Source organism: Chiloscyllium plagiosum, chromosome 10, assembly GCF_004010195.1.
Source record: "Chiloscyllium plagiosum isolate BGI_BamShark_2017 chromosome 10, ASM401019v2, whole genome shotgun sequence".
Lineage (NCBI taxonomy): Eukaryota > Metazoa > Chordata > Chondrichthyes > Orectolobiformes > Hemiscylliidae > Chiloscyllium > Chiloscyllium plagiosum.
The window spans coordinates 28,771,006-28,794,753 of NC_057719.1; the positions used below are offsets into that span (position 1 = coordinate 28,771,006).

The 23,748-nt window shown below is 39.8% G+C and overlaps 1 protein-coding gene across 1 annotated transcript in view; it reads right to left on the reverse strand.

Moving 5' to 3' along the window:
• mnat1 (MNAT1 component of CDK activating kinase) overlaps positions 1-23,748 on the reverse strand; it is a 171,936-nt gene that overhangs the window by 146,171 nt on the left and 2,017 nt on the right. Inside the window, exon 2 of the mRNA XM_043697252.1 lies at positions 9,174-9,326. Within this exon, the coding sequence (XP_043553187.1) occupies positions 9,174-9,326 (153 nt within the window). The remainder of the gene's footprint in view (positions 1-9,173; positions 9,327-23,748) is intronic.

Here is a 23,748-nt window from a genome sequence, read left to right on the forward strand (position 1 = left end):
CCTTCAAGTGTCCGTCGCGTTCCTCCTCATCTGAACAGATCCGGTGTATGCGTAGAGCCTGTCCGTAGGGAATGGCTGTTTTAATATGTTGAAGGTGGAAGCTAGAGAAGCGCAGTTTCATGAGGTTATCTGTGGGCTAATCGTAGACGGAGGTAATGAGGTGCCCGTCCTTGATGAAGATGCATGTGTCCAAGCATGAGATTGATTCCAAAGAGTAGTCCATGGTAAGTCTGATGGTTTGATGAAATTTGTTAATGTCACTGTGTAATTGTTTCAGTGCCTCCTTGCCATGGGTCCAGAGGAAGAAAGTGTCAATGTATTTGGTGTATAGTGTTGGTCCGAGGTCCTGTGCTGCAAAGTAGTGTTGTTCCAATTAGTGCATGAAAATTTTGGCATATTAGGGTGCAAATTTGGTCCCCACGGCTTTTTCGTGCATTTGGATGAAGAACTGGTTGTCAAAGGTGAAGACGTTGTGGTCAAGGACGAAGTGAATGAGTTGTAGGATGGTGCCTGGAGATTGGCAGTTGTTGGTATTGAGTGCTGGGGCTGCTGCAGTGATCCCATTGTCATGGGGGATGCTGGTATAGAGTGCCAAAACGTCTATTGTAATGAGGAATCTTGCAAGAATGTGAGGCAAATAAATAAGTACCACCACAGTCAACGTTTAAGGATGTATTTAAAATGAACGTTAGTTCTAGTATGAAAGGATTTCTAATTTACATTGACACTAAGTTTATCTGCTCCAAATCGAGAAATACAAGATTTTCAAGATTCTTAAATCCGAATGTAGGTTTGCTCGCTAAGGTTCATTTCCAGACGTTTCATCGCCCTACTAAGTAACATCTTCAGTGGGCCTCAGGCGAAGCAGTGTACATGATTCCTGATTTCTACTTATATGTTTGGGTTTCTTTAGACTGGTGACGTTATTTCCTGTGGTGATGTAATTTCCTGTTCTTTTTCTCAGGGGGTGGTAACTGGGGTCTAACTCGATGTATTTCTTGATAGAGTTCCGGTTGGAATGCCACGCTTCGAGGAATTCTCGTGTGTGTCTCTGTTTAACTCGTCCTAAGGTGAATGCGTTGTCCCAGTCGAAGTGGTGTCCTTCCTTATCTGTATGTATGGATACTAGTGAGAGAGGGTCATGTTGTTTTGTGGCTAGTTGATGTTCATGTATCCTGGTGGCTAGTTTTTTGCCTGTTTGTGCAATGTAGTTGACCTCAACCTGAGCTACAAATCTTCTCAAAATTCTTAAACATCCTCACCTGGTAGCCCAAATTTATACTGCATTCACACCATAACCAAAATCAAGGCGCACTGCAATTTTTCTTAACTGCAACGTTACAGTTGTAGCATCAACATATCCTAAACCAGATTAACATAAGCATTGGGACAGTCAACACTTCCTGGCCTTCAGTTTTGGGACTGTGAAAGAACTCAAAGATTCCATAAGGTCAATATGAGTGAAGATAGCCCAATAACCTAACAGTTGAATTCTCGTTTGAAGATAAATTCTAGTCAAGTATTGATAATTATAGGTCAAATCCACAACAAACCAGTTTCAAAACTGAAAGATCTTTTTAAAAAAAAATCTCTTGCATGGTGTGCTCCCAAAACCGGGCTTCTTCAAAACTAGTTTGTCTGTAGCCTACTAAAGACAAAGCATGGAGAAACTGAAATATTCCACTCTATATTCTACACTGAATTCAATAAGCTTTATTGTCAAATGAGTACAGTGAAAAGTTAAATGTCGCCACTTGCAGCGCCATCTTAGCTACAAAGGTACCTAGGTACAGAATAGAGAAATGAAAAGAGAAAAAGTTGCATTACAACCATATATAGCATAACCGTAGGTCTGATAAACAAGAAGCAGTTAAAAAGACAATGTAAATACTTCACAATGTAATGCACTACCCTTGAAAACCAACCTTTTACAGCCAGTGATAGGAAACGATATAGATGTTGCAACACATAGTCATCCATTTCAATTGCATGTGTAATTTTGTAGGTGGAAGATTCTACTGTATTTAACTTGGCTTGGTTAACTATTAGGGTTAAATTTTAAGTTCTACTCTTCAAATGGAAACATTCTTCACACTGATGTTAAAAGACTCTTCTTAATTTTTAACAAACCTACTTACCTGCATGTTTAATTCTTAGAATACATGCAACCATTCTTACTCAGTATTAAGAGATACATATATGCCTTTATGCCCAAAATGCCCAATGTGAACAGGAGGGATATAAGAATAGAAAAGGGATCAACTATTTGGACCATTAAACCTGCTCCAGCATTCAATACAATTATGGGTGACCTGGAATTTCAACTCCATTTTCTCACATGCTCCCCATATCCCTGGGTTAGATTCACCAGGAAATCAAAAATGTGTTTTATCTCTTAAGTTTAATCAATGATACAGCATCCAAACTCTCTAAAGATTTCCAGAAATCAAAACCATGTGGGAAATCATTTCTCCTCACTGTAGTTCTTAAGAATTAGCCTCTTACCCAGAGACTATATCTGTATGTTTGATTCCCTAACAACAGAAATAATCTCTCAGCATCTACCTTTTCAACTCCCTTACATGTTTTAGTCAGATGAAGTGAGGTGAAAGTGACAGCCCTTGATTTCAAGGTTGCATTCGACTGAGTGTGGCATCAAGGAGCCCTAGCAAAACTGGAATCAATGGGTAGCAGAGAGCAAACCCTCCGCTGGTTGGAGTCATACCTGATACATAGGAAGATGGTTGTGATTGTTGGAGGTCAGTCACCTCAGCTCCAAGATATTTCTGCATGAGTTCCTCAGGGTAGTAACCTAGGTCCAACCATCTAGAGCTGCATCATCAATGACCTCACCTCCAACATAAGATCAGAAAATGGGAATGTTCACCAATGATTGCATAATGTTCAACACTGCTCACATCTCCTCAGGTAGTGAAGGAGTCTATGTTCAAATGCAACAAGATCTGGATATTATCCAAGCTTGGGCTGACAAGTGGCAAGTAACATTCATGCCACACATTTGCCAGGTAATGACAATTACCAATAAGAGACAATCTAACTACTAGTCCTTGACATTCAATGGTGTTTTCATCATCGAGTCCCCTACCATTAGCATTCTGGGCATTGTCATTTACCAGAAACTCAACTGGATTCACCACATAAACACAGTGGCTGCAAAAGAAAGACAGAGGCTAGGAATACTGCAGTGAATAACTCCTCTCCTGACCCTCTCCCAAATCCTGTCCACCATCCTACGAGGTACAAGTCAGGAGTGTGATGGAATACACCCCACTTGCCTGGATGGGTGCAACTCCAGCAGTCCTCAAGAAGCTTGACACCATCCAGGACAAAGCAGCACACTCGATTGGCACTACATCCACAAACATCCACTTTCTCCACCATCAATGCTCAGTCGCAGCAATGTGTACTATCCACAAGATGTATTGCAGAAATTCACCAAAGGTCCTCAGACAGCACCTTCCAAATCCATGACCACTTCCATCTAGAGGAACAAGGGTAGCAGGTACACAGGAACACCACCACCTTTGAGTTCCCCTTCAAGCCATTCACCATGCTGACTTGGAAATATATCACTGTTCCTTCACTATCTCTGGGTCAAAATCCTGGAATTCCCTCCCTAATGGTGTTGTGGGTCAACCCACAGCAGGTGGACTACAACAGTTCAAGAAGGCAGTTCACCACCAACTTCTCAAGGGCAACTAGCAATGGACAATAAATGCTGGCCAGTCAGTGACTCTATATTCCACAAACATGAATAAAAATTTACTCAACCTCTCATCATAGGACGACTTCCTCATCCAGGGACCAAGTCAGTGAACATTTGCTATGCCACTGCCAATGCAAGTATATTGTTCCTTAAATATGAAGACCAAAATAGCACACAGTATTCCAGATGCAGTCTCAGCAAAGCTGTGTAGCAAGATTTCTTTTTCCTGTACTGAATAAAGTTTTGATCTGTCTACCTATACCTGCCATTGAGGGAGTGCAACAGAAGATCACTAGACCTATACCGGTGATAGTACAACTGTTCTACGAGGAGAGGTTGGTTTAAATGGGTTGGTATTCACTAAAGTCACAAAGTGTGGCACTGGTAAAGCACAGCAGGTCAGGCAGCATCTGAAGAACAGGAGAGTTGACTTTTTGGTCATAAGCCCTTGATCAGGAATGTGTGTGGGGGGAGGGGGGGTGGTTTGGGGGCCTAAGGGGACTGAGAGATAAATACGAGGGGAGTGGGTTGTGGGGAAGGTAGCTTGGAAGGCAATAGGTAGATGAAAGTGGGAGGTGATGGTAATAGGTCAGAGCAGAGGGTGGAGCGGATAGGTGGGAAGCAAGATGGACAGGTAGGGCAGTACCAAGTTGGAGGCTTCGATTTGGGATAAGGTGAGGGGAGCGAAGATGAGGAAACCGTGAAATCTACATTGAGGCAGTGTGTTTGGAAGGTCCTTAGGTGGGTGATGAGGTATTCTTCATCCAGGCGTAGGGTGGCTAGTATTTGGTTGTACAGGCAGCCCAGGACTCGCATGCCCTTGGCAGAGTGGGAAGAGGAGTTCAAATGTTCAACCACAGGGTGGTGGGGCTGTTTGGTGCGTGTGTTCCGGAGATGTTTGAGTGAAGAGGAGTTTGAGCAGTGACCTTAAAAGAGATTTGCAAAATCATGAGGAGCATAGATAAGGAGGATAGCAAGGGTCTTTTCTCTAGAATGGGGGAGTTCAAAAGTAAGGGGCATATTTTTAAGGTGAAAGGAGAAAGTTTTAAAAAGGACATGAGGCAACTGTTTTTATATAGACAGTGGCTCATGCGTGGAATAAACTACCAAAGGAAGTGGTGGATGCAGGTATAGTTATGACACTTAAAAAGCATTTGGATAAGTACGTGAGTAGGAACAGTTTGGAGGGATATGGATCATACACAGGCAAGTGGGACTTGTTTAGTTTGGACACATGGTCAGCATGGACAGGTGACCGAAGGGTCTGTTTCCATGCTGTATGACTCTATTTACTTAACCTATATATATCTATTTACAGTTTGTATGCTCTCCACAGCTATCTTTCTGCCTAGCTTTGTACCATCAGCAAACTTAGGTACATTACTCTCTGTTTCTTCAAGCAAGTCATTAATAGCTTGTAAAAAGCCAAGACTCCAGCACTGATTCATGCAGCACTAAATTAGTCACAACCAGCCAACTTGAAAATGTCTCTTATATGCTCACTGTCCGTTTCCATCCAATAGTCAAGCCTCTATCCATTTTAATAGATTACCTCCACCTAAATGAGCCCTTCTCTTGCTGAAGAAACTTTTGTGTGACTCTGTATAAATGTTGTTTGAAAATCCAAGAATACTACATTGCTAAAGGTGGCCCTTTATTTACCCTACTAGTTACAATCCCTGTTGTAAAACATTTTTATTTGTAAACAAAAATTGCTTTCATGGAACTTTATTAAAGGCTCTTAAAAGCCCGTAAAGACTGTATTCCCAGCACTACCCAGGTCTGTACTTCCTTTCATCCTTAAACAAAATTTCAGGAAAAACTGGCAACGTTTGTTGAGAGAAAGCAGAATTAACATTTCTGGTCAAGTGATGCTTCTTTAGAACTGATTGTAGCTGGAAACTTGTTGGCATATATACCAAAGAAGGGTGGATGAGGGGAACAATTGGTGGAGATAGAGCCTAGAGCCCAGAGAAAGAGAGAGAGAGAGAAAAACACAATGGGTAATCCAAGATGGAGGACGGGAAAAATTTCTGGCTGTAAGAGCTGCTCCTTTTTTTGAAGTATTTTTAGGCAGATAAAGAAATGTATATATACCAACCCATTTCCCAGTTACAATTACTTGTGAATAAGGGTTACTGGATCCAAAACTTTCATTCTGCCTTTTCTCCACAGATGCTGTCAAATCTTTGAGTTCTTCCAGCAACTTCTGTTTTGTTTCCGATTTCTAGCATCTACAGTTCTTTGAATTTTTTGTTTGTAAAACCATGTTGACTTGTTTTAATTATACTATGTTTGAAGTGCTTATTAAGACTTCCTTGGTATTAATTCCACATTTTCAACATGACTGACTTGTAGTTCCTACTTGTTTTATTCTCCCTCCTTTCTTGAAAAACATTTGCCAACTTTCAATTTGATGGAACAGTTCCCAAATCTAAGAATTAATTATATAAGGATACAGTCAACATTTATGTTGGCAAATGTAGCAGTCAATTTGTCCTCAGCAAGATTCTCAAACAGAAATATGATTAAAACAAAGTAATTTTTAATTTATGGTGTAACCTGATGAATAAGTGACAGTTAGGGCACCAGGAAAGCTCTTATTTAAATAGTGTCTTAAATGCCCAATAGCCAGTTGGGCCACAGATTTAACATCTCATACAACGAAGGAAATCCAACAATGCATCCACCTCTGAGTACTAACATATGACCCAAAAGTATGAACCAGGACTGAAAATCTCAAGTTGTTAGCTCAATGGCAAGTATGCTAATCAGTGAGGCAGACTGGCACTTAAAAGGTATAGATTTCATGTTTCTTCTATCTCTAATTAAAACTTTGATGTGTTTAAAAACAAATCGAAATAAGTACACATAATAATTCCCTTTATTACTAATCAATTATGTTTATGTGTGATGGATCAATATTACCAATTGGATAGTGATATTCAGCATTCTGACAATTTCCCAAACATAAAACAGATTCTGACCAACCAAAACCTTATTAAAAATTGAAACTGCTGGAAAGACTGAGCAAGTTATCAGTGTCTCACAGAGAAACTAGATAAATTGATATTTTAGGTAGATGACCATTCAACAGAACATTGCCAGAGAACAGAGAAAATAAATGCCTAACTTCAAAGAAATACATAAATTGCTGGAAAAGCTCAGTAGGTTTAGCAGCATCTGTGAAATTAAATCAGATTTACCATTGTGGTTCCAGTGCTTCTGTGAAAGGAACAACGGACCCAAAACATTCACGCTGATTACTCTTCACAGATGATGCCAGGTGTGCTGAGTTTTCCCAACAATTTCTGTTTTTGCTTCTGATTTAGAGCATCCACTGTTTTTTTGTTTTTTTTAAACCAGAGAAATACAATTCAGTTAGCCTGATTTGGAAAGATGCTGGACTTCTTATAAAAAGAAAAAAATAAAGAAACATGCAGAAAGAGAGAATATGGTAATGAAATCCAGTTTAATTAACATTATTTAATCGTTCAAGGATGAAAGGAAGTACAGACCTGTGTAGTGAAGGAATGGAATCTTTATGGGCTTTTAAGTTCCTTGAAAGTGGAGTCACAGGTAGGTAGGGTAGTGAAGAAGGCGTTTAGTACGCTTTCCTTTATTAGTCAGAGTATTGAGTACAGGAGTTGGGAGGTCATGTTGCGGCTGTACAGGACATTGGTTAGGCCACTGTTGGAATATTGCATGCAATTCTGGTCTCCTTCCGATCGGAAAGATATTGTGAAACTTGAAAGGGTTCAGAAAAGATTTACAAGGATGTTGCCAGAGTTGGAGGATCTGAGCTACAGGGAGAGGCTGAACAGGCTGAGGCTGTTTTCGCTGCAGCGTCATAGAGGTTTACAAAATTATGAGGGGCATTGATAGGATAAATAGACAAAGTCTTTTCCCTGGGGTCGGGGAGTCCAGAACTAGTGGGCATAGGTTTAGGGTGAGAGGGGAAAGGTATAAAAGAGACCTAAGGGGCAACTTTTTCACGCAGAGGGTGGTACATGTATGGAATGAGTTGCCAGAGGATGTGGTGGAGGCTGGTACAATTGCAACATTTAAGAGGCATTTGAATGGGTATATGAATAGGAAAGGTTTGGAGGGATATGGGCCAGGGGCTGGCAGGTGGGACTAGATTGGGTTGGGATATCTGGTCAGCATGGACGGGTTGGACCGAAGGGTCTGTTTCCATGCTGTACATCTCTGTGACTATAATAGAGTTCCATGAAAGAAATTTACAACAAACAAATACAGAGAATGCTGGAAAAACTCAGCAGAGTTAACATTCTGAGTTTCAGAATTGAAGAGGAGTCATATGTGATTCAAAGCATTATTTCTGTTCCTCTCCTCACAAATACTGTGACACCTGCTCAGTTTCTGCAGCATTCTCCATGTTTGTTTCAGATTTCTAGCATCTGCAGTATTTTATTTTTAGATTCATGACAAAGCAGAGAATAATTTCCAAAACAGAAACTTGAGCATAAGAGTTAATGAATTTTAGTCAGACTGGAAAGAATGAGAAACTCTGTCCTCCTGCAGGGTTCATTGTTGGGGCTATTACCATTTAGTATTACAGAATGTATCAAATTAGTCTGAATCAAGAAATTGGTGTCATGCTATGAAAACTTTCATAGAATCATAGGTGTGTACAAACACAGAGGCCATTCACTTGCTCTGTCCTCATAAACTGGATAACTACTTAAAGGGAAAAAGACTCTTTACCGTGTGACTACAAAATCCACTTTCACGATCAGGCAATTCAGTTTCATAACATTTCACTTTGTAGAGTAACATTTCCTCATGTCACCTCTAAATCTTTTGTCAATCAGCTTAAGATTTGAAACTAGATTTATGATAATAGCTAGTAATGTTGCAGCCTGACTAAAAACTGTCTTCTAGATTGTGCAAAGAAAGAGTGGTAACTGCAATTCAATGAAGTTTGAGGCAGTTTATTTTGTTAGCTGGAATATTTCTTACAGGATGAAAAATGGAGTTCATAGGAACAAAAGAATTTGGGTGCACAGAAGCATAAAGTCACTAAAAGTAGCAATACAAGCTGTTACGGCCATAAAAGAGTACAAACAACATTCATACAAACAACAGAATATGAAGGCAAGAAAGTAATGTTAAGTTTTAGGTTAAACTGCACTTTAGTTTTAATTGTTTTTAAATGCGATGTTGACAATATAGAACTGTGCCTCATGAAGTGGTTGAAGCAGATTGTTAAAGGATGCTTTGATGCATATATTGGTAAAAATGAATAGAAGAATGTGGGAGCAGCATGGAAAGACATAATTAGTGAGTGGAGGGCGGCTTGGGTAGGTATAAATACTGGCTTGCACTAGTTAAGTCAAATAGTACATCTTTGTGCTATAATTCTATCACCGGTCACATAATTATCCCCACAATTGCCAAACAAAAGCAAAACTAAAATGCTTACATTTTTAATACTTTCTTTCGAATCTCTACCTCCTTGTCCACTGTAGGATCCTCAAAGAGTTGTACTCTGAAATTGTTTTTTCGTAGTGCTGTGCCACACTCCTGACAGTTTCCAGAACCTCTTATGAACAGAAGTTCCACACAACTCTCACATCTGTTAAAAACAAAATGTTAATTTATTTTATTTTGTTTTAAAAAACTTATGTCTCCAAATTACTTAAGTTCTGACTACCAAATCCACAACAGAAACAAAATAAACAGTACATTATTTTTCTGACAAAATCTATTGTGGATCTCAGGAACACATTATTCTTCACAGGTACACACAGCATATAAGAAGGTATCATAGCAATGACAGGGAAAAGGGCACAATTAATCTCTTTGCTCTAACATAAATAAAATGGTAGCATCCCTTATACAAAGAAAAGGAAGTGCTGGAGAAACTCAGGAGTCTGCAGCGTCTGTGGAGACAGAAACAAAGTTTATGTTTCGCATCCTGTATGATTCTAGAATCATAGAGGCATACAGCGTGGAAACAGACCCTTCAGTCCAACTCATCCTTGCCAACCAATTTTCCCAAACTAAACTAGTCCCACTTGCCTGTGTTTGCCCCCATATCCCTCTAAACCTTTCCTATCCATGTACTGTCCAAATATCTTTTAAATGTCGTAACTGTACCTGCATCTACCTCTTCCCTCTGGCAGTTCATTCCAAATATGAACAACCTTCTTGTGTGAAAACATTGCCCCTCAGGTTCCCTTTAAATATTTCTCCTCTTATCTTAAAAATATGCCCCCTACTTTTGAACTCTCGAACCCTAGGGAAAAAACCTTTGCTATTCACCTTATTTATGTCCCTTGTGGTTTTATACACCTCAATATGGGTATCCTTCAAAATCCGATGCTGCAGGGAGAAAAAGTCCCAGCCTATTCAGCCTCTCCTTGTAATTCAAACCTTCCAGTCCCAACAACATCCTGGTAAACCTTTTCTGAACCGTCTCCAATTTAATAACCATCCTTCCTATAGTAGGGGAACCAGAACTGGAAATTGTACTCTTCTTCAGAACTTCCCTTAGTAATACTATTTTTGAATGTTTTCCAAAAGAGTCATTCTTGTTTATGTCACACACCACTTTTACCCATGGTTGGCACAAGAAATAACTTGCCCTTGCGTTTCAAGGTCAAAGTAGATCCAGGTATGAATGAAGGTGCTTCAATGATTTAATTTACATGAATTCAAATTATTTGAATTAAATATTACCCCCCACATGATTTAGTAAGATTCTTTATATAGCTCTTGCATGTCTGAGTGAGTCCCTGTGGATCTGAGAGAGTTTGGCAGTTTCTCCAGCATTGGCTAGAAATTATTAGCTGTTTGCATCACAAACTAAATGATAGCAGCTGGCAGAAACAAGTCTTTTTTTTTCGTAAAGTAAACCAAACTTCATGTTACTAAAACAGTTTAACACATTAGAACTGTAAGATGTATCTCAACAGAATTGAGGTTAAAACCAGATCAGTCATGACCTTATTGAATGGTTGAGCAGGCTTGAAGGGCCAAGTGGCCTACTCTTGCTCCTTGTTCATATGAGCAGAACTGAGCAGCAAATAGTACAACACAGACGAAAGGCTTAGCAACTCATTACAGCTTGAAACCTACTTTACATAACAATCTTCTGCTAATATATAGGAAGAGAATTGAGTTGTTGGATTACCAGGTTGTAATTTCAACTTGTTGGCAAGCTACTTGAATGTTTGCAGTTGTTATACCATTACCAGTTTGAGCAGGAGCTGATGGATTGTATCACATACAAACAAGACGAACCTTGTGGAATCGTAAACAGTTTTTGTTAGGCTGGATTGAAGGAAGATTTATCTCAAGGTACAGGGCACATTATATGGGAAAACTTTTAAAATCTCTCATGTATGGTATGCAATATTTTGTTTTACATCACAGTATTGACAGCATGTCAAGGCAGAGACTTTTGCATTCAACTTAATAGCACTTAAACATTACACAAATGATTTAAACATTAAATTATACATATACTCTATCCTTTAATTAGATCTAACTTCAACAAGGACTTCCGCAAACTGAAACTAAACAACTTCCAAACTAGCGGATTTTATTCTCTGAGCAAAATAGAAGCAATTCCTCATTCTTCCAAACTGAAAGTAAGCTAATGTTTTTCAATGATTTACTCCACCAGTCATAAAACTCTCAAATCCCCAATATCACTCCACAGATATTCTCTCAGATTTTTTGTTAAAATTATGGCTCCAGAAATACTGATAAAGCTAATCATTAATCCCCCTCACAGAAACAGACCAAAACATTCATGTCATTAGTTCAAACGCTAAAACAAATGACATATTAAAAAAAACACACCTTACACCACAGAACAGAGGCACAAAACATTCCTTAAATGGGTGAGAAATTGGGAATTATTAACGTCCAGAGGAACCAGAGTATCCTTGTTTCGATGTCACTGAAAGCTAACATGCAGATGCAGCAAGCAATTAGAAAGGCAAATAACATGACATTTCCTACAAGTGGATTTGAGTACGGGAACGAAAATGTCTTCCAAACACTTACAGAACCTTGCAAGACTGCGCCTGGAGTGTTGCATGAAGTTTGGATCCATACCCAATGAAGAATATAGTTTACATGAAGAGAGAGCAGCAGAGGATCACCCAGCCAATTCCTTGAATGGCAGGAACGTCCTATGAGGAGTTATCAAGGAGGCTAGGTCTGTACTTCCTACAGTTTCGAAGAATGACAGATGATCCAATTGAAACTTACGCAATTTGCGAAGGGTTATATTGTAAATGATAGATGCAAACAGGACAGGGGTGGTGGTGGGGATGGTTTGCTGCCTAAAAACAGTCACCGGATTGGGCAAATCATTTTAGACTGAAACAAAAGTGAATTTCTTCACTCATAAGGTAGAGAACGTTCTGAATTCTTTATTTTAGCAGACTGTGCTAGCTCAGTCACAGAGTGCATTCAAGACAGAAAATGACAGATTCCTAGACATGAATGACATCAAGGGAAAGCATGGTGCAGTGCAGAGGTCAATGATCAGCCATGATCTAGAATGGTGGACCAGCTGTGAGGGCTGAAAACGCTGCTCCCATGTTCAGCCATCTATTTCCTGGAGGAGCTAATATTATATTTAAGATTCAATTCTGTCTTTAGTTATCATTGCCTTTCAAAACAGCAGTATGTGGTAGTTTCAAAAATAGAGAACTTTCAATGGATAATGAAAGCGACAGGTCTAGTTTGTTAGAATGCTACTCTTTACTGGGTACAGGTTTGCTCGCTGAGTTGGAAGGTTCAGTTCCAGACGTTTTGTCACCCTGCTAGGCAGCATCTTCAGTGGGCCTCCGGGTGAAGCATTGCTGATAATTCTTGCTTTCTGTTTATATGTTTGGGTTTCTTTGGGTTGGTGATGTCATTTCCTGTTCTTTTTTCTCAGGGGGCGGTAGATGGATCTGACTCGATGTGTTTGTTGATAGAGTTCTGGTTGGAATGCCATGCTTCTAGGAATACTCATGCATCGCTGTTTGGCTTGTCCTAGGATGGACATGTTGCCCCTACATACAGATAAGGAAGAACACCACTCTTACTGGGACAACACATCCATCCTAGGACAAGCCAAACAGAGACACGCACGAGAATGCCTAGAAGCATGGCATTCCAACTGGACCTCTAACAACAAACAGATAGGCTCCATCTACCACTCCCTGAGAAAAAGAACATGAAATGACATCACCACAGGAAATGACATCACCAACCCAAAGAAACCCAAACATATAAACAGAAAGCAGGAATTATCAGCAATGCTTCGCCTGGATACCCACTGAAGATGTTATCTAGTAGGGTGATGAAACATCTGGAAATGAACCTTCCAGCTCAGTGAGCAAACCTACATCCAAAACCTCAACCTGAGCTGTAGATCTTCTCAAAACTTGCTAATCTATACGGCTGGAACTGGAATTTGATATTCTGGTCAATTGGGACAAGTGCTACCATTCTCAAAATACCTAGTGGAAAGAAGAACAGCCCCAGTTCTAGTTTCCAGGTGGGTTTCAGCACATATACTGGATTTTGAAAACATTTTTGTGTCGCATCTAATTGTGATTTATCAAATTGCTCCAATATAGAGCAGAAAAATGAAAACTACTTTGCTGGGAGTGGCAAGGAAGATGGGCTCAAAATTAACCATTAATTGGCAAGCTATTTTAATATAGGTTAATAGATATTTTAAAAACTACAGTTCAAAATGAAAATGTTATCAAATCCAAAAATACAATGTTCAACTTATGTTTATCTGAATTGTTGCTTTGTAATTCACTTACAGGTACTGAACACTTCTTATTACAGGATCACACACATACCAATTACCTAACTATTAGTTTCTTGAGAAATATATTGAATTGTGTGACAGTTGAAAATACCACCCTTATCCTATAATAAATTACAGGCACACAAGAATTCAATGACTAGTACTGTTAAATTAAATCTACGAAAGGACAGGAAAGTGAAACAGCTCAATTTTTTAATGGAGTAAAATGTACCTTTAATTTGCGTCCTATGAAGATGGCCTGCTTTATCGTGAATTTCAAAACCTGATAGATGATTAATAGGTTTCATTTAAATCTGCAAAATTCTTAAAAGAATAAATTGATGCAGACAAAATGTTTCCTCTGCTCAAGAGTCCAAAACCAGGGACCCAATTTCAAAATAATGGGCAAGTCACATAGGACCAAAATTTTACTGAAGAGGGTTGTGAATCTTTGACATGCTTTAGCCTCAAGGGTGAAGAGAGGTCAGTCACTGAGTATGTTTAAAAGTAGAAATTGATAGATTTCTAAATACAAATGACATAAAGAGATATGTGGATAATGTGGGAAAGGAATTGAAGTGCATGATCAGCCATGATCAAACTGAATGGTACAGCAGGTGGAATAGGCTGAATGACCCACTCCTGCTCTTATATTCATAAGGCACTTAGAAAATCAATTTAAGTTAACCACCTAATAAAGCGCCATCAGTTAAAGAGAAGTGTGTTTGGCAAGTAACTAGTGAATATTTAAGTTTATATTCTAATCAATAGAAGCATGATAGGACAATTCAAATCTGTGGGGTCTACAAATTATTCCAAGTGAGAACTTGCAGAGAATTCTCATGTCCTAGACAATATGATGATATAAGGTCAAGGTTTACATGATTATTATTCTTTCATATTGTCTCTTTAACTTAAAGGTAACATGAAGGGAGTCAAGTGGTCTATACAAAAGATTTGCCTAAAAGGAAACCTTGGAGTTTGATTATTAGAGATTATCCTGAATGATATGCATGAAAATCCACTGGCATGACTAGCCTGCCAGGATTCAGAAGTGGAGGAACAGTCATGGCTGGCAAAATGCAGTGACTCGCCATGCAGGAATGCAAGTTGGGGGTTACGTTCAAATTAAAATGACAGAATTAACTAGGACATAGTCATAGAGTGGTACAGCATGGAAACAGACCCTTTGATCCAACTCATCCATGCCGTCCAGATATCATGAATAAATTGAGTCCCATTTGCCAGCACTTGGCCCATATCCCTCTAAACCCTTCCTATTCATATACCCATCCAGATGCCCTTTAAATGCTGTAATTGTACCAGCCTCCACCACTTCCTCTGGCAACTCATTCCATACACGCACCACCTTTTGAGTGAAAAAGTTGTCCCTTAGGTTCCTTTTAAATCTTTTCCCTCTCACCCTGAACCTATGCCCTCTAGTTCTGGAATCCCCCAAACAAGGGAAAAGACCTTGTCTATTTATCCTATCCATGCCCCTCATGATTTTATAAACCTCTATAAGGTCACCCCTCAGCCTCTGTTGCTCCACAAATACCATGATGTGGAGGTGCCGGTGTTGAACTGGGATGGACAAAGTTAAAAATGGATGTAGGTTTGCTCGCTGAGCTGAAAGGTTCATTTCCAGACATTTTGTTACTTTACTAGGTAACATCTTCAGGAGCTGAAAAATGTGTTGCTGGAAACAAAGCAATGCTGAAAATTCCTGCTTTCTATTTATATGTTTGGGTTTCTTTGGGTTGGTGATGTCATTTCCTGTGGTGATTTTTTCCTGTGATGAAGTCACTTCCTGTTCCTTTTCTCAAGGGGTGGTCGATGGGGTCTAACTCGATGTGTTTGTTGATAGAATTCCAGTTGGACTGTCATGCTTCTAGGAATTCTCATGCATGTCTTTGTTTGGCTTGTCCTAGGATGGATGTATTGTCCCAGTCGAAGTGGTGTCCTTCGTTATTCCGTATGTGAGGATACTAGTGAGAGAGGGTCATGTATTTTTGTGACTAGTTGGTGTTCATGTGTCCTGGTGGCTACTCTCTGCCTGTTTGTGCAATGTAGTGTTTGCTACAGTCCTTGCACAATATTTTGTAAATGATGTTAGTTTTGCTCATTGTCTGTATAGGATCTTTCAAGTTCATTAGTTGCTGTTTTAGTGTGTTGGTGTTTTTGTGGGCGACCATGATGCCAAGGGGTCTCAGTAGTCTGGCAGTCATTTCTGAGATGTCTTTGATATAGGGGCGAGTGGCTAGGGTGTCTGAACGTGTTTTGCGTGCTTGTTTGGGTTTGTTGCTGAGAAATCAGTGGATTGTGTTCATTGGTTACCCATTCTTTTTGAATACACTGTATAGGTGATTTTCCTCTGCTCTGCATAGTTCCTCTGTGCTGCAGTGTGTTGGCTCGTTGAAATAATGTTCTGATGCAGCTTCGTTTGTCAGTGTTGGGGTGATTGCTTCTGTAGTTCAATATTTGGTTTGTATGTGTTGTTTTTTTGTAGACACTGGTTTGAAGTTGCCCATTGGCTGTTCGCTCTACTGTAACATCTAGGAATGGCAGTTTGTTGTTGTTTTCCTCCTCTTTCGTGAATTTTATGCCAGTAAGGGTATTATTGATGGGCTTGAAGGTTTCCTCTAACTTGGTTCATTTAGTGATGACAAAGGTGTCATCCACATAGCGGACCCAGAGTTTGGGATGGATGGTTGGCAGGGCTGTTTGCTCAAGTCTCTACATTACTGCCTCTGCTAAGAACCCTGATATCGGAGATGTTACCTAGTAAGGTAACAAAATGTCTGGAAATGAACATTTCAGCTCAGCGAGCAAACCTACATCTAAAACCTCAACCTAAGCTACAAATCTTCTCAAAACTCGCTAAGACCTATGGGCGCAATACGCTAAAACTAGCCCAAAAATGGGAAACTAATGCCATCCGACAGAGCGCCACCCACGAACAGCTGTACTTCCTACACGAATGCCAAAGGAAACAGGTACTACCTAAATGTCTTCAACACAAATCTCCCCTTAACACCCCACTCGCCGTAAGAGTAGCAGAGCAAAACGGCCGCAGAATGCTCAGAGAAATGATTAATGATGCCCACAACAGACTCCGTAAATACAACCGGGAAATTTTGCATCAAAAATCTCAACTCAGTCATGCAACAGACCATGAATGGACAAACACAGTACAACAAGCCATAGATAGTAGACAATGACAAACACAGAAAATAAAAAAACTAGACAAACTTACACAAAGTAACAACAATGACAACACAGAAGCATGGATAAAAAACTTATCTGACCGACCCTTAACAGACACTGAAAAAAGCCTTATTAAATTACAACTGCCAGGATACAGACAAAAAGGATTTCTTAGTAGCACTAGAAACAACACTAAAAGACACTAAGAAACAACACTAAAAAACTCACAGAGGAAACCCAACAATCCATCAGACAAGCAGTCGTACCAACATTAAACAGAAAGAAGGAAGGAAACACACTCAATACACAAGAAAGGAAAGCACTGGAAAGACTAAAAAAAATAAAAACACTGTTATTCTACTGCAGACAAAGGACGCTTGACAGTCATTCTAAATCGAAGAGACGACATTGAAAAAGCAAACGCACTACTTACAGATAGCAACACTTACTAACAAGTAACGATAGACCCGACCCCACAACTAGAGAACTGAATCACAGCCCTACTCAAAAAACTTCAGAAATTTGGACAAATAAATAAGACTGACTTCCAAAAAATGAAACCAGACAGATCCAACACACCACGCTTCTACAGATTATCCAAAATTCACAAACCAGGAGCGCCCCACCACCCCGCGCCGACCCGTAGTCTAGCTACCTGGAACACCAAATTACAGATTGGCCAAGGAACTACACCAAAGACTAAAACACTTAGTAGAAGGCTCACGCCACTCCACCCAAGAATTCCTGAGGACCATCAAAGACATTAAGATAGAAGAGGATGAAATAATGGTCTGCTTACAGACAAACCAATGGAACACCCATGGGATCTCTGATATCAGGGTTCTTAGCAGAGGCAGTAATGTAGAGACTTGAGCAAACAGCTCTGCCAACCATCCATCCCAAATTCTGGGTCTGCTACGTGGATGACATCTTTGTTATCACTAACCAAAACAAGTTAGAGGAAACCTTCAAGCCCATCAATAATACCCTTACTGGCATAAAATTCACGAAAGAGGAGGAAAACAACAACAAACGGCCATTCCTAGATGTTACAGTAGAGCGAACAGCCAATGGGCAACTTCAAACCACCGTCTACAGAAAAACAACACTTACAAACCAAATATCGAACTACAGAAGCAATCACCCCAACACCGACAAACTAAGCTGCATCAGAACATTATTTCAACGAGCCAACGCACTGCAGCACAGAGGAACTATGCAGAGCAGAGGAAAATCACCTATACAATGTATTCAAAAAGAATGGGTACCTAATGAACACAATCCACCGATTTCTCAGCAACAAACCCAAACAAGCACGCAAAACACATTCAGACACCCTAGCCACTCTCCCCTACATCAAAGACTTCGCGGAAATGACTGCCAGACTACTCAGACACCTTGGTATCTTGGTAGCCCACAAACCCACCAACACACTAAAACAGCAGCTAATGAACTTGAAAGACTCTATACAGACAATGAGCAAAACTAACGTCACTTACAAAATAGCGTGCAAGGACTGTAACAAACACTACATTGCACAAACAGGCAGAAAACTAGCCACCAGGATACATGAACACCAACTAGCCACAAAAAGACATGACCCTCTCTCATAGTATCCTCATATACAGATGAGGAAGGACATCACTTCGACTGGGACAATACATCCATCCTAGGACAAGCCAAACAAAGACATGCACGAGAATTCCTAGAAGCATGACATTCCAACTGGAATTCTAACAACAAACACATCGAGTTAGACCCCATCTACCACCTCCTGAGAAAAGGAACAGGAGTGACTTCATCACAGGAAATAACATCACCACAGGAAATGACATCACCAATCCAAAGAAACCCAAACATATAAATAGAAAGCAGGAATTTTCAGCATTGCTTCGCGTGAGATCTACTGAAGATGTTACCTAGTAAGGTAACGAAATGTCTGGAAATGAACCTTTCAGCTCAGCAAGCAAACTTACATCCAAACCCTCAACCTGAGCTACAAATCTTCTCAAAACTCGCCAAAAGTTAAAAATCACACAACACCAGGGTATAGTCTAATAGGTTTATTTGAAAGTACTAGCTTTCAGTGCACTGCTAACCTCACACCGTTAATACATTTCTGAGCTGGGACATCACCTTTTTTTTATATAAAACATTAAGTTATTTCAAGAATGTAACTTAAAAGAACTTCTGAGATTTATATATTAATGAACCAAAACCTGCAACCCATTCTAAAAGATGAAAGACTTAACAGCAATCTAGGTTTGTTCAATATATCATTTAATTGCATGATACTAAGACCTTTTGCTATAAATTCTGTGTCTTATGATCCTGCCCCACAAGTTACCTGATGAAGGAGCAGTGCTCTGAAAGCTAATATTTCCAAATAAACTGTTGGACTATAACCTGCTGTTGTCTGATTTTTAACTCGCTCCAGGGAAAACAGCCCCAGCCTATTCAGCATCTCCCTACAGCTCAAATCCTCAAATCCCGGGCAAAATCCTTGTAAATCTTTTTTGCCTCGCTTGTACTAGGGAACAAGTTCAAAGGAAAAAACTCATTGTGAAGGAAACAGCTAAGAATTCCCAGGACTCATTCCAAGAGAACCAGATACCTACTTAAAGGGCAGTGTAATGCATCTTCATGAAGTATATTTTAGTTAGGCTAAAAAGTGGAAGGTTCTGTTTTGTGAATTAAAGTAGAGGGTGCCTATAAAAAAATTGCTTATTCAATAGAATTTTTAGCTTTTCACTCGAGCAAATCCCATAAATCATGAAATCGCACTACATTAATCAACCAAATAATAACTGAACTTTTAAAAATAAATTTAAACTTCATCAACCCATACTGACACCATGAAAATGTTCAAGAGGAGTGATTCAGCTCCGGCAGCTTGATCTCTGGATATCTAAGCAGCAGCTGGCATCATGTGGCACTGTATGAGAGTTCCATGGATAGTTCATTTATAAATATGGTCACCTGCAGTTTAATATAATGCAGATACAGGAGGAACGGATAATTGCCAAGCAGTAAAGGAGGACCAGTTCAGAAGTCCTAGGAAGGCATTTCACTCTCCAACAGTATTCCATTTTGACTGGTGATAACACCAATTGGTCCTCTGGAAGGTGCAGCCAGAGTCTAGCCCACTGTAGGATTAGCTGACAGACAGAAGGAAGATTGAGAAAGCAACAGTCATCGGCTATTTTACAAGCAAGGGTATGGACAGGCATAGCTGCAGCGCTAAACATGGTTCCATATTGTTTGCTGCCTTCTAATCACAAGACCATAAGAAATAGCAACAGGAGTAGGCCCCTCAAGCTTGCTCCACCATTCAACAGGATCATGGGCTGATCCAACATTCCACGCATCCATCTTCCTGCCCTCTCCCATAACTCTTAACTCCTCTACTGATCAAGCATCTATTTACCTTAGTCTTAACTATACAGAAAGACTCTTGACTCTACAACTCTCTGTAGGAGAGTTCCAAAGATTCTCACTCTTCAGAGAAGAAATTCCTCACTTCTTGGTACCCCTTAATTCTGAGACTGTTCACTCCAGTCCTAGACTCTCCCATGAGGGAAACAAGTTCTCAGCATTTATCCTGTCAAGCCCCTTAAGAATCTTATGGCTTCTAAATTCCAATGTGTACAGTCCCAACCTATTTAAACTTTGCTCATAAGACAATCCTTCCTTCCGATCATTCAAGTAAACTTTCTCTTTACTGCCTCCAACAAAATATATACTTTTAAAATAATGGAACCAAACTGCTCACAGTACTCCAGATGTGATCTTACCAATAACTTGTATGGTTGCAGTAAGATTTCCCTACTCTTTTACTCCAACCCCCTTGAAATAAGGACCAACACTCCATTAGCCTATTTACTCACTCCACCTGTACGCCAGCTTTCTGTGTTTTGTCATAAGTAATCCCAAATCCCTTTGTGTTGCAGCTTTCTGCAGATTTTTCTCTAGTTAATGTTGTTCATTTACATACACATTTACATTTACTGCACATTTTCCCACATTATACTCCATTTGTCAATTTCTTACCCACTTACTTAACCTACTAATATCCCTCTATAGATTATTTGTATCTCCCTGACAATCTGCATTTATATTTTTGGTATTTCTTGTCATCTGCAAATTTGGCCACAGTACATTCACTTCCATGCTCTAAGTCATTAATGCATTCTGTAAACAGCCGTAGTCCAAGCAATGGAACCTCAATGCTCATTGGTCGCCAACCTGAAAAAGAACCTCTTATCCCCACTTGCTGTTCCTTGTCCATGACTTAATTCTCTATCTACGATAATATACTACCTCCGACACTGAACTCTTATCTCATGACAACACATCAACTAAATCCCCTCGATCCACTCTGGTTGAAATTTCCTGGAAAAACCTCTAATAAATTAGTCAGACACATTCTGGTGCCAGAATTAAGGATATCCTTAAACACCAAGCAGATGTAGTCTAAAGTAGTATTAATGATACAGGTTGAAAGAAGGATGGGATATGGGGTCCTCAAAGTTTAAGGAATTAGGTAACAAAGTGGCAAACAGCACCTTAAAAGATAGTAATCTCGGAATTATTCCTTGTGCCATATGCTAGACAGTAGGAAATTAGAAAGATGGAGTAACTGAATGTAGTTGGAAGCATGGTGCAAGTGGGAAAGCTCTAATTTCCTGGGATCTAGGACCTATACAGCCTGGACAAGTTGTACTTAAACAGAGCTGGATCAACTGTACTTGGGGAGTGATTTGCTTGTGCAATTGGAGAGCATTTTCACTAACTGGACAGGGAGCGTGAGAGCCACAGGAAACATTACAGAGCAAAACCTAAGAAGCACAGAGAAGTGGGAGAGATGGATAATGCAACACTAGGAAAAATTAAGGTTTTTGGTGGATAACCGTAACAAAGAAGGTATTCTAATCTGAAGGATGATAGATTGCAAAAAAAGGGAGGTGCAACAAGACCTAGATAACCAGGTAGGTGCAGCAGGTGACGAAGGTGGCAGATTATATGCTGGCTTTCATAGCCGGAGAATTTGAGTGCAGGAGCACAGGCGTCTTATTGCAATTGTACAAATCTTAATAAGACCACACCTGGAGTATTGCAAATAGTTCTGGTCTCTTTATCGGTGGAAGAATGTACTGGCTATAGAAGGAGTGCAACAAAGTTTTATCACGCTGATTTCTGCGATAGCAGGAATTACAAATGAGGAGAGACTGGATTAGGTTATATTATATTCACCAAAGTTTAGAATAATGAAAGGGGGATCTCATAGAAACCTACAAAATTCTAAAAGCACTAGACAGGGTAAATGCAAGAAGGATATTCCCAGGACATCCAGAACCAGGGATCACAGGGTAATGATATAGGATAAATCATTTAGCACTGAGAGCAGCAGAAATTTCTTCACCCAAAGAATGGCGAGCCTATGGAATTCTCTGGCACAGAAACTGGTTGAGGCCAAAATATTGAATATTTTCAAAGAGGAGTTAGGTATTGTTATTAAGAATAAAGGGATCAAAAGATGTGGAGAGAAAGCAGGTACAGAGTTGGCTGATCAGCCATGATCATTATTCAATGGTGAAGCAGGCATGACCAAAACATAGGAGTGCCATTACATTGTTGGGCATATTCTGTAGGTCTGTGGGGAAGATACAGAGGTACCAATCTGCAAGGAAATTACAGAGGTGACAGAATTATAGGGCTGTTATAAAGGGGGCATTATTACTATTCCAGGCAGTATTTGGATAATTAAAGGGCAGAAAGAGACAAAAGTTTCCAGTGTATTCAAGAGAAATTTTCTAGTGTGTTTCCTGTCCTTAGACAAAGGAGGCAGTGTTCCATCTGGTTCTAAGAAATCAGACGGATCAAGTGTTAGTAAAGGTACATTTAGGTGACAGTGATCAATGTATCACAAGGTTTTGGTTGGTTATGGAAATGAACAAGTAGTATAATAACTTGGGAATGGCCAACTTCAATGGAGAATTAATTTGGTAAATTGGAATAAAAATTTAGCATGCAAAACTAATAACAACAGGATGTTTTTGTGGAGGAGTTTATTAATGTACAGTCAAATATATTCTCACAAGACGACAGGTAGGACAAACAAATCCAGAATCCTCTGGCTGATTAAAGAGCATGAAAAAGAGGAAACTGTTAAATATTGTGAATCAAATTAGCCAATGACTCTGTTCTGCAACGGTCGATCCTCAGGAGATGGCAAAGGTGGATCATCCATTCAGCTCATCTTCTCATTTGCACACATATTCTAGGTTACAATTAGTTAGTTAATCATCAACCACTATTCATGACTAGATATGATAGGATTGCGGAGTTTTGAACTGATTTATTGGTTACAGGATTGCTTGGTTCGGTATTCAGAATGGGGTTTAGCATGTGTGTAGTTTTACACTGTAGCTGCAACAGGCTGGTGCCTGTTTTGGTATAGCTGTTGTTGTTCATGGGGTCATCTTTGACACTCTTCACTTGTCCATACCTTGACAATAATAGCAGAATGTGGAATGTGCCCAGTTATGAAGTTACATATTGCTGTGAAATGCATTTCTGCTGATGACGCACTGTGCCTCATGGGATGCTCAGTCTTGAGCTGGTCTGAATTTGTCCCATTTAGAATGTTAGTAGAACAATGTAATACAAAAGACTAAGTGACAACATAATGAAGAACGTCCTCAGTGTGAAGAAGGGACTTCATCTCCAGAAGAACTCTACAGTTGGTACTCATTTCATTTAGGGTGTAGGTTTGATATCCAGACGTTTCATTACCTGGCTAGGTAACATCATTAGTGGCGACCTCCAAGTGAAGCAAAGCTGTTGTCTCCTGCTTTCTATTTATATCTTTCTCCTGGATGGGGTTCCTGGTGTTTGTGGTGACATCATTTCCTGTTCGTTTTCTGAGGGGTTGATAAATGGTATCTAGATCTATGTGTTTCTTTATGGCGTTGTGGTTGGAGTGCCAGGCCTCTAGGAATTCTCTGGCATGTCTTTGCTT